This window comes from Elephas maximus, chromosome 4 (genome assembly GCF_024166365.1).
Source record: "Elephas maximus indicus isolate mEleMax1 chromosome 4, mEleMax1 primary haplotype, whole genome shotgun sequence".
Taxonomy (NCBI): Eukaryota; Metazoa; Chordata; class Mammalia; order Proboscidea; family Elephantidae; genus Elephas; species Elephas maximus.
Genome location: NC_064822.1, coordinates 117,521,358 through 117,532,700, shown reverse-complemented (window position 1 = coordinate 117,532,700; position 11,343 = coordinate 117,521,358). Strand labels below are relative to the sequence as shown.

Genomic DNA, 11,343 nt, shown 5'->3' with positions numbered 1-11,343 from the left:
ACTCAAACGAGCTAACCCACATATTTTGCTTGGAAGAATTTCTGACCCAAGATAAGCATGCAGTGAGTGCTGGTGATGATCACGTAGGGTCTGGATGGCTACAAGACAGAAAGTCCCAGGAACCAGCACTCTTCCAGCCTCAAGCACAGTTTCTCCGTCATGCTCTGGAATGTCCAGAGGACCCCCACCCTCACAATCCATCTTAACCTCAGAATCCTCAGAGTCTTGGATTCCTCCACTTCGGCTCCAAGGTGCCTCTTTTTCCTATTAAATCCTGTTAAATCTTTTATTAAAACCATGGACTGTGATTCTGGACAGAGTCAGGAATCAGGCTATAGGGAAGGGAGTCTGTGGGTCTAAGGCTTGCAGCAGAACTATAACCAATCTGACCATTCTGTGGGAGTTCCTTCCAGTGGCATCACTAGGGGTACTGTACTGGGTGACACTGTCAGAGGGGGTGACACCAAAAGGATTGTCTATGAAATTTTAGTGCAGCATTTCAGTAGAAATATATATGTATATATTTTAGAAATTTATTTATTTTTTTTAATAAAAATATCCTTAGAGATACTCCACTGGTCTCACCCCTTCGGGAGCAAGGGAGAATGAAGAAAACTAAAAACACAAGGGAAAGATTAGTCCAAAGGACTAATGGACCTCATCTACCATGGCCTCCACCAGACCGAGTCTAGTACAACTAAAAGTGCTTGGCTACCACCACTGATTGCTCTGACAGGGATCACAATAAAGGGTGCCAGACAGAGCTGGAGAAAAATGTAGAACAAAATTCTAACTCAGAAAGAAAGACCAGACGTGCTGGCTTGACAGAGATTGGAGAAGCCCTGAGCATATGTTCCCCAGACACCGTTTCAGCTCAGTAACGAAGTCACTCCTGAGGTTCACCCTTAAGCCACAGATTGGACAGGCCTATAAAACAAAAGGAGTCCTGGGGCAAGCAATAGAAGGCAGGAGGGGACAGGAAAGCTGGTAATAGGAAACCCAAGGCTGAGAAGGAGAGTGTTGATATCTCATTGAGTTGTTAACCAATGTCATAAAACAATATGTGTACTAAGTGTTTAACGAGAAACTAGTTTGTCCTATAAATCTTCATCTAAAATACAATACAAAAAAAAAATTCACAATATGTGTAGCTATTTTCTCCAGTTTCATGGTGTTTGTAGGGGTCCCTGGGTGGGGCAAACCATTAAGAAAAAAAAGATATACATATATATATCTTTATAGTTAGTTATGACAGAGAAAAATGTTTTCATAAGCCTAGCTTACATGTATCAATATGCCTACATGGCTAAAACTCTATGCTAATTGACTTTTTGAACCTTCAGAGCTGTCATTATTAACCAGTTACAACGATGTTTGGAATCACATGATTTCAACTACACAGGCAAGAAGCACGATGCTTTCTGTTGGTTTTGTTGCTTCTGTGTTTTATAGTTGCTGATTTTGTCAAATTTTCTGGTGTTTTAGCTGCAATACTATGGTAATTAGCACCAGGGTGTCTTAGTTATCTAGTGCTTCTATAACAGAAATAATACAAATGGGTGGTTTTAATAAACAGAAATTTATTCTCTCACAGTTTAGGAGGCCAGACGTCCAAATTCAGGGTGCTAGCCCTAGCGGAAGGTTTTCTCTGTTGGTGCTGGAGGAAGGTCCTTGTCTCTTTGAGTTTCTGTTCCTGGGTAATCTTCATGTGCTTGGCATCTTTTTTCCCCCTTCTTTCCTTGCTAGCTTGCTTTTAATATCTTTTATATCTCAAAAGAGATTGACTCAAGATATACCCTACACTAATTCTACCTCGTTAACATAACAAAGACAACCCATTACTAAATGGGATTATAACCACAGGCAGAGAGGTTAGAATTTACAACACATCATTCTGGGCGACATAGATCAATCCATAATAGGAGGGTGGCACCATGAGTTATCTCTCTGGGTACCACCAGCCCTAGTAGCTACACTGGCTCCTTCCTCTTGCAAGCCTGCACCATAGGAAAAGTTAAGAGAAGCAGGCCCCTGAATTAAAGGAACGCCGGTGGCACAGTGGTTTGTCATCGGTTGATAACCCAAAGGTTAGCAGTTGAACCCATCCATCGACCCTACCCAACGAGTCTTCAGAAGAAATGGCCTGGTGACTGCTCCTAGAAAGATAACACACAGAGTCACCACAGGCCAGATAATAGGACAGGAGGCTTTGAGTCTGTCTTTGTTAGCCAGGCAGAGGTTTTTTTTTTTTTTTTTTTTTTTTTTAATTGTGCTTTAAGTGAAAGTTTACAAATTAAGTCAGTCTCTCATACAAAAATTTATATACACCTTGCCATATACTCCTAGTTGCTTTCCACCTAATGAGACAGCACGCTCCTTCTCTCCACCCTGTATTTCCCTGTCCATTCAGCCAGCTTCTGTCCCCCTCTGCCTTCTCATCTCCGCTCCAGACAGGAGCTGCCCACATAGTCTCATGTGTCTACTTGATCCAAGAAGGTCACTCCTCACCAGAATCATTTTCTATCCCATTGTCCAGTCCAATCCCTGTCTGAAGAGTTGGCTTTGGGAATGGCTCCTGTCTTGGGCTAACAGAAGGTCTGGGGATCATGACCTCTGGGGTCCTTCTAGTTTCAGTCAGACCATTAAGTCTGGTCTTCTCACAGAATTTGAGGTCTGCATCCCACTGCTCTCCTGCTCCCTCAGGGGTTCTCTGTTGTGTTCCCTGTCAGGGCAGTCACTGGTTGTAGCCGGGCACCATCTAGTTCTTCTGGTCTCAGGCTGATGTAGTCTCTGGTTTATGTGACCCTTTCTGTCTCTTGGGCTCATAATTACCTTGTGTCTTTGGTGTTCTTCATTCTCCTTTGCTCCAGGTGGGTTGAGACCAATTGATGCAACTTAGATGGCCGCTTGCTAGTGTTTAAGACCCCAGATGGCCAGGCAGAGATTTTATTTTCCAAGATGTAGTCTTGTTTCCTTTATTGCACTCTAATAACTCAAACTTTCTTTTTAAATGGGGTGTTAGGGCGCCCTCGGCCCATTCCCTCCCAAAGCCCATTCTTGTGTACAATAGCGATGGAAGGGAGACTGAGTGAGTGGGAAATAGGACGGCTGGAACTGGGGGCAGATGGCTGAGACGCCAAAGTTTGGGGGCGAAGAGCTGAATGATGCGGGGACAGCCTTGTGCTCCGGCTCCGCGCCTCTGCAATTTCCTCCGCTCCCACCAGAAGGCGCCCCGGCGCTCGCATTCCCGGCGCGGAGACAGAGCCTTCGCTGCAACCAGCCGGGTAACCGAACTGAGCCGCGTCGCGATACCTAGGGCCGGGCGGCGGCTTGAACCTTCCCCGCCCGGCAAGTAGGGCAGGGCGCCAGGGATCCCCGGCTTTGTTTCCGGGGCTGAAACGCGGCCGTTCTCAACTCGGTTTCCCCACCCAAGGTAACGCCCAGAGTCACCCCCGCGTCGCGGTCCACAAAGCCCCGAGAATCCGCGGGCGAGAGTGCTTGAGCGCTTTCTGGAGGCAGGAGGAGTCCCTACACTCAGGCTCACGCCGACTTCTCACACAGACCGCCCCGGCCCCATGAGGACCCCCAGGCCAGCGCTGGTTGCCCAGCGCAGCCGGGACCGCAAGCGTGCCTCGGCCGTAGAGCGGTAGACAGGTCAGTGCCCGGGCTGGATGAGGGCCGAGCTGGGGGTGGGAGGCGTACGCGTCAATCCACTCTGTCCCTTCCTCCCCCGCTTGCCGAGCCATTTACCGGGTCACCTCCGCCGGGGCACCCGATAGCGTGGGCGTGATGCTGCATTTTTCTTGACAAGCAAGGTGTGGAGCCGCCCTCTGCAGCCCACCCGGGCCAGGTGATGCTCTGGCTGGGGAGCGGGGGAATGCGCGAGCCCAGACGGGAGGCAGGCTTTGGGGGCCGCCGCTGCTCTAACAAAACGGTGCTTTTCCACCTACGAGCGGCCGCGCCGAAACCCGGGCATCCAAATGTCTCTTGCGTCGGGATGCCGGGCCTCGGATATGAGGACAAATCGAGTTGCCGGAGAGGGCGAGAAGAAAGGAGGAAGAGATCCCCTGTGGCTGGGGCAGTGAGGGGAGGAGAAGACCGGGTGGGGGAAGTAAAGGGGGGAGCGAGTCGTTACGCACGTTCTAGCGCGCGAGGTGTGGAAAGCCCCCGGAGGAGCCGGAAGGAGCCTCCGGAGCAAGGGTCCCGGCCCACGCCCTACCTTTCACCCTTCCTCATCTCCAGGATGCGGCTGGGCCGCAGGGCCCTTTGCCTGCTGGTCCTGCTGCTCGCCTGCGCCTCGCTGGGGCTCCTGTACGCGAGCACCCGGAACGCGCCGGGCCTCCGGGCCCCCCCTGCGCAGTGGGCACCCCTGCAGGGTCCCCCCAGACCTCAGCTGCCAGATCTCACCCCAGAGCCCCGCTACGCACACATCCCGGTCAAGATCAAGGAGCAAGTGGTGGGGTGAGTGAATCTCTCTAGTGGCAGCTAGGGGGCGGCGCAGGGGGTGGGGAGGCTTTTGTTTCTTCTGGTGCTGGGCTCTGATGCCTGGGTTCTCCAGACTGGTTGTATGGGGGTGAAGTGGGGGTGGGGAGGAACGCTAAGGCTCGGGCGCGGGTCGGGGGGGGCGCGGAATCTGTTTTCCCTGAACCTTATCTTGGAGATGGGGGTGGGAGAGTGTTCAGTCAGGGGAGGGGCCTGAAAGAGTCCCTGGTGTGAGTCAGTCAATAGGGGAGATTCCAGACCGGGTCCTGAATGGTGGGCAGGAAGCTCTGGAAATCCTAGTAATAGGCCTTTTTCTCTGCCTCCCTCGGTAAAATCCAGACTGAGGGGAGGAGGCATCCTATCTATGGTCCTCCCTCTTGAGAATTAGCTGAAGAGCAATGTTTAAAAAAAAAAAAAATGTTTAAGGGGACAAATATTGAATGGGCAGTGTGAGGAGGCCAAGGTGTAGGGTGCTATATAAATAGTTTGTGGCAGGAGTGGAGCTATGTGGCTGAGCTCTGATGTCTCCTCCTCCCCCCTCCAGGCTGCTGGCTCAAAACAACTGCAGTTGTGAGTTCAGTGGAAAGGGTCTTTCCCTCCCCTTCCAGAGGCAAGTCCAAGCCTTTGACCTCACCAAGGCCTTTGACCCTCAGGAGCTGAGGGCTGCCTCTGCCGCCAGGGAGCAGGAGTTCCAGGCCTTCCTTTCAAGGTGCCAGCAAGGAAGAGGGTGGCTCTGAGGGGGAAAGCAGTGGGAGGCCTGGAGGTGGGCATAACAGGAGAGCCCCTTTCCGTCTGACTCCCCTCTCTGTTTCCTCTCCTCCACTGCCAGGATCCAGTCCCCAGCTGACCAGCTGCTCATAGCCCCTGCCAATTCTCCCCTACAGTATCCCTTGCAGGGTGTGGAGGTGCAGCCCCTCAGGAGCATCTTAGTGCCAGGTGAGGAAGAAGGTCTAGAGAACGACTTGGGCCACAGTGAGGGTGGCAGGGCCAGAGGTTGGGTGAGGAAGAATGAGGGAAAGTTGGAATGGGAGATGGAATTCTTTTGAGAGGAGGACTTGGAGGTCAGAAAGGGGCTCATGAAATGGGAGTTGGGGACAGAGGGATGCTAAGGTTGTCAGGAATTGTGGAAGACTGTACACTTGACAACTAACCTAAGGGTTGGCAGTTCGCAGTTCAAACGCAGCCAGGCGTGCTTTGGAAGAAAGACCTGGCAATCAGCTTCCATAAAGTTTTTTTTTTAAATTGCTCTGTGGTCGATTCCAACTCACAGCGACCCTATAGGACATAGTAGAACTGTCCCATAGTGTTTCCAAGGTTTGTAATCTTTACGGAAGCAGATCACCATATCTTTCTCCTGTGGTGCAGCTGGTGGGTTCAAACTGCTGATCTTTCAGTTAGCAACTGAGTGCTTAATCACTGTGCCACGAGGGCTCCTTCTGTAAAGAAAAGTCTATGGAGCAATCCTACTCTGTAACACATGGGGTCACCACGAGTCGAAACAGACTCCATGGCAACAGGTTTGGTTTGATTTGGGCAATTGCGGAGGTTTGAGGAGAAGAATCTATGCTTTGCTGACTGACCAAAGGTTAGGTGGGTGGACAGGCCAGACCATAGAAGAGATACTGCTTTGATGAGAGATGAGAAGGAGCCAAAAACCAGCCACTCTAGGCTGTGTTAGCCAATATTCCCTGTTGAGGCCTCAATGGGAAAAGAATGGTGAAAAGTCATGTGTTGGGTGTGCTGGAAGAGGGAAGAGAAAGTGAGGAAGAAATCAGGGCTCTCTGTGATTCTGATCTCCCATCCTTCCTCCCAGGGCTAAGCCTGCAGGCATCTTCAGGTCGGGAGCTATACCAGGTGAGAGGGAACAGAACAGCAGGGAGGCCAGGGGGGGCAGCGAGGATGCTGGGAGAGAGACAGGGCCAAGGGAGGGATGGAAGGACAAGGGAGGCAAGAGGTGGGTCTGGGGCCTAACCCTACACTCTCCAACCTCCTCACCCAGGTGAACCTGACTGCCTCCCTGGGCACCTGGGATGTGGCAGGGGAAGTGACAGGAGTGACTCTCACTGGAGAGGGGCAGCCGGACCTCACACTCACTAGCCCAGGGCTGGACCAGCTCAACCGGCAGCTGCAGCTGGTCACTTACAGCAGCCGAAGCTACCAGGCCAACACAGCAGACACAGGTATGAGGCCTGAATGGAGGTAGGAGAGGGCGGCATGGGCAGAGAGGACCAAGAAAGCCTGGGGCAGGCAAATGGCAGAGGGCGTGGGAGATACTCGGGCAATGGCCAGAGTTGCCCAGATGCACAATGGGCATTTCAGCTGGGCCAGCAGGGCCAGGGCAGAAGAGAAGGAGCCTTTGTTCACCCGGGACCAGAGCAGGCCAGGGGGAAACTCTAGCCTTGGGTGTGTCCCCTCTCCAGGCCAACCATGAGGGCCCCAGGAAGTGGATTGGCCCAGGAACCAGAAGACTCAGGCTGTATTCCCAGCCTACCACTTACTAGGAGGCAAGGGTTTTACTTTCCTGAGCTCTCTCTCCTAGCAAAAGGGGCTTAACACAGCCCTCCTACTTCTCTCTAAGGCTTGCTACACTAAGCCTGCTGCCACCGCTGGGCCTTTGCACTTGCTATCCTCTGCCTGGAATGCTCTTCCCCCAGATTTTTGCATGGCTGGCCCCTCCTTGTCACTTAGATTTCAGCTCAAATGTCTCTACTATTACATTGTGGTTGTTGTTAGGTGCCATGGAGTCAGTTCCTATCATAGCAACCCTATGTACAACAGAACAAAACACTGAACACTGCCTGGTCCTGTGCCATCCTTACAATCGTTACCATGTTTGAGCCCGTTATTGCAGCCACTGTGTCAATCCATCTTGTTGAGGGTCTTACTCTTTTTCACTGACCCTCTCTTTTACCAAGCATGATGCCCTTCTCTAGGGACCAATCCCTCCTGATAACATGTCCCAAGTATATCTCATGTACTGGTCTTTCCTGTTAACGTGTCTAAAGTACATCTCATGTACTATCACATTACTTGTCTTATTTTCTATTCAATAGTTACCAAGATCTGAATTCTCTTGTTTACTTAATCCGGATGGAACCAGACTGTCAGGGTTCCTATCCCATCTTTAGTGCTTAATAGCTGCTAAATGTGGACAAATTGCTTAACCCTCTGGTGGCCCAGTTATTTCCTGTTTTGATATTTTTGTTGACAGCATGTATTTTCATTAATGAAAGCATGCTCAGTCATTGAGTGTGTCTGAATTTTTGGTAGGTAATATGTATTTTTTTTCTTGCCCCCTCCCACAAGCCTACCCTAAGTGTTTAGTGGTATATATGAAGCACCACTAATTGTATCCCAGAGTCCCCACCGTAATCTATTGATACATATGTGTAACAAATAAAAATTTTCAAAAATTTCTATTTTTCCTACCAAAAATTCAGGCACCTCATGTGATACCCTGTAAAAATACTAATTTGAGGTATACACTCATTTCTTCAGTTTCAAACAGTCATAAGGACCCCTGCCTTGTGGAAGCACATACTGTCAATGGTACAGCAGCTTCCCAATAAACCCAGAGGCTGAAAAAGTTCATGGTCACTGTATGACTGTATGTACCGTCGCACATAGAAGGGTTAATTTCTCTGTGCCTGGGTTTTCTTTTCTGCACTAGGAATCTACTTAACAGGGCTGTTGTGAGGATTAAATGAGTAAATGCATTTAAGGTCATTTCAAAAGTGCCTGGCACATTGTAAATATGCGATAAAGGTTTGCTTTTAATTAAAACTTTTTTATTGTCTTTCTCCCAGCCATTAGAATATAAGCTCCATGGAGATAAGGACCTTGTGTTCTTGTCCACCAAGACCTAGAAAGGCTGAACACCAAGCAGGCACTTTCATATTGATTGGCTTGAATAGGGAATGCTGCCCCAGACTTAAGGGTACTTCCCATGACCTTTCTCCTACCATATTCTTTCTCCATAGTCCGGTTCTGCACCGAGGGACATGAGGCTGCCTTCACCATCCGCATCAGACACCCACCTAACCCGCGTCTGTACCCACCTGGAGCTCTACCCCAGGGAGGTGAGGCTGGCTGATGGGGGCAGGGACCTAGGTCTGACCCTATAAGGGGAGGGGACGGCCTTAGGAGGGGATGTCTTCATGTTCCTCACTCTCTATCCTTCTTATCTGCACCAAACCCTGCGCCCTCACTCCCAGCTCAGTACAACATCAGCGCTCTGGTCACCATCGCCACCAAGACTTTCCTTCGTTATGACCGGCTACGGACGCTCATCGCCAGCATCCGCCGCTTCTACCCGACGGTCACCGTGGTCATCGCTGACGACAGCGAGAAGCCTGAGCGCGTCAGCGGCCCACATGTCGAGCACTATCTCATGCCCTTTGGCAAGGTGTGAAACCAGCGAGGCTGGGTGGCTGCAGGAGGGGCTTGCTGTCAGACTGCAGCCTCCATCTGTCTCAGAATCACTGGGGTGCCTGCTAGGCATGCAGATTCCTAGAACGTAAGCTCCGTGGGAGCAAGAGTTCTGCCTATCTTGTTCGCTGCTGCATTCTTAGAATAATGCCTAAGGCATAGTGGGCGCTCAAGAAGTAGTTGATGGATGAATGAATGAACGAATGTATTCCAGGATCATTCCCCAGAACGCTGACTTAGAACCCCTAGGAGTGTTTTTTTGTTTTTGTTTTTAACTTAGCTCCCGGCCATTCCTAAGCACTCCAAAGTTTGGAGAGGGGCACAGGCTGTTAAAACGGGTCAGGGAAAGAAGAAGAAAGGGGACAGCGGGGTCTGTCTTATCTCTACAGCCTCCTCCAACCACACGCACCCCTCCCCCAGGGCTGGTTTGCAGGCCGGAACCTGGCTGTTTCCCAAGTGACCACCAAGTATGTGTTGTGGGTGGACGACGATTTCGTTTTCACTGCGCGGACACGGCTAGAGAAGCTAGTGGACGTGCTGGAGAGGACCCCGCTGGATCTGGTGGGGAGGGGTGCTGGCTAGGGGGGAGGTGGGGGGGGGAGAGAGCTGGGCTGAGAGAGCCCTGGGGCCGAGGGAGGATGAGGAAGTGGGGCCCGGGTGATGCTCTGGGTCCTACAGGGGTGAAGCAGGAGAGGGCTAGCAGGGGAACCGTCCCGGGGGGAGAGGGGCACAGACCTTCCCCATCCCCGCCGGGTCTGGAGCCACTTTCCCACTGCCCGCAGGTAGGGGGCGCGGTGCGCGAGATCTCGGGCTTTGCCACCACATACCGGCAGCTGCTAAGCGTGGAGCCCGGCGCTCCAGGCAGCGGGAACTGCCTTCGGCAGAGACGCGGCTTCCACCAAGAGCTCGTTGGCTTCCCGAGCTGCGTAGTCACCGACGGCGTCGTCAATTTCTTCTTAGCGCGAACCGACAAGGTGCGCGCGGTCGGCTTCGACCCGCGACTCAACCGCGTAGCCCATCTGGGTGAGTAGAGCCCCCTCCCGGTCGGGCCTGGCAAGGACCCCACGGGGCCCTGTACAGGGGCCCGTCTTCTTTGCCCACCCCAGAGGAGCCCACAGCTGCCACCTGGAGCCGCTAGAGCGGTTCTACCAAGGCATACAAACACTTGCCCTGGGGCTGAGAACTCCCTGTGGGAGACAGAGCTCCCACTCCCTCCCGGCCCTGTAAACCTACACCCCTAGTACAGCTGCTGGGTACCCCTGGGTTTGTGAACCTCCTGGCGATTGTCACTGCTAAAAAAAAAAAAAAAAAGTCACTGCTACCCCTACTTAACTCCGAGCCAATTCCCCTGGTTCAGACCACACCTGGAGCACCCCATCAGGCATTTATTGAATCTCTGGGCAGTGGGGGGGGGTGACTTTTTCTGTTGTCAAAGCTCAAGGCAAGCATATCGACTCCATTTTACAGAAGAGTAAAACAAATCCAGAGGGATTTACTCACATGCCCAAGGTCCTTAGAAAGGGAGTCTTTGCATATGCACCCTCTGTACCCCAACTCTCAGTTCTCCCTTAAGGGTTGGCCTTTTGCATCCTCAGGACCTTTCTCTGTCCCCCTCCCCATCTCCAGAATTCTTCCTGGATGGGCTTGGTTCCCTTCAAGTGGGCTCCTGCTCAGATGTCATTGTGGATCATGCATCCAAGGTGAAGCTTCCTTGGGTGTCAAGAGATGCCAGGGCAGAGACTTATGCCCGGTATCGCTACCCGGGATCACTGGACGAAAGTCAGGTGGCCAAACACCGGCTGCTTTTCTTCAAACACCGACTACAGTGCATGACCGCGGAGTGATGGCCACTCAGGGCCTTTCGATTATCAAGCGGGTCCTTCCTCCTTTCCCTGCCAGGAATTTTCAGCAAACCCCACCACCCAGTGACCATTGGACTGACTGTCTCCGACCCTCCAGCCCCTCACCCCTCATCTTCAGAACCTGATCCTAAAGAGGGGCTTGTCCTGGTGACACCCCTCCTTTCCTCGAGTGCCCAGGGGCATGATGGAGCCATACCCTTTCCCACAGCCAGTGCCAAGTCCTCCCCCAGACCTCATTCTAATGGGGCAGGAAATTGGGGGGTTGCTTTCCAAGTGCCAAAGAGCCCAGGGGGACTCCAAGAACCTGAAGTAGAAACACTCTCGTCTCATCTTGGGACTGGGGGGTGGGGAAGCCTCCTCAAATGTAATCCCGGAGGTGTGCCCCCCACACCCATCTCTGGATCCAGGACTCTGTGCACTGGCTTCAGCTCCACCCCCGTGGAGAGAACTTATGACTCTGGAGCTGAGGTGGGGGTTGGTGAACATGCAGCAAAGCCATTCTCAGTTGTGTCTTTGCATTGCTGTTGGCATGGAGGAAGGGTACCAGGGATCTCTGTGCAGACATCCAGAC

At 52.0% G+C, this 11,343-nt stretch overlaps 1 protein-coding gene across 5 annotated transcripts; it reads left to right on the top strand.

Annotated features, from left to right (window-relative positions):
- Nucleotides 1–3,253: 3,253 nt before the first annotated feature.
- B4GALNT1 (beta-1,4-N-acetyl-galactosaminyltransferase 1) lies at nt 3,254–11,289 on the top strand. 5 transcript variants are annotated; one of them, XM_049883702.1, is made up of 12 exons: nt 3,254–3,284; nt 3,434–3,654; nt 4,243–4,461; nt 5,027–5,191; nt 5,312–5,418; nt 6,296–6,336; nt 6,482–6,662; nt 8,463–8,561; nt 8,697–8,887; nt 9,300–9,471; nt 9,693–9,933; nt 10,537–11,288. In XM_049883702.1, exons 3-12 carry the CDS (start codon nt 4,244–4,246, stop codon nt 10,895–10,897), a joined length of 1,776 nt encoding a protein of 591 aa, XP_049739659.1. In that variant the 5' UTR covers nt 3,254–3,284; nt 3,434–3,654; nt 4,243; the 3' UTR covers nt 10,898–11,288. The 5 variants fall into 5 exon arrangements, with proteins under 5 accessions (XP_049739659.1, XP_049739660.1, XP_049739661.1 ...); XM_049883705.1 differs by lacking the exon at nt 3,254–3,284 and adding an exon at nt 3,365–3,433 and having other exon boundaries at nt 3,562–3,654; XM_049883706.1 differs by lacking the exon at nt 3,254–3,284 and adding an exon at nt 3,365–3,433 and having other exon boundaries at nt 3,562–3,654; nt 9,331–9,471; nt 10,537–10,846.
- Nucleotides 11,290–11,343: the final 54 nt, after the last annotated feature.

Bases quoted from the DNA above. Each gene is read 5' to 3' on its own strand.
- B4GALNT1 (XM_049883702.1), top strand. From the start codon at position 4,244: ATGCGGCTGGGCCGCAGGGCCCTTTGCCTGCTGGTCCTGCTGCTCGCC. The intron at 6,337-6,481 runs GTGAGAGGGAAC...CTCCTCACCCAG, and splicing joins CAGGTCGGGAGCTATACCAG to GTGAACCTGACTGCCTCCCT. The intron at 8,888-9,299 runs GTGTGAAACCAG...TTATCTCTACAG, and splicing joins ATCTCATGCCCTTTGGCAAG to CCTCCTCCAACCACACGCAC.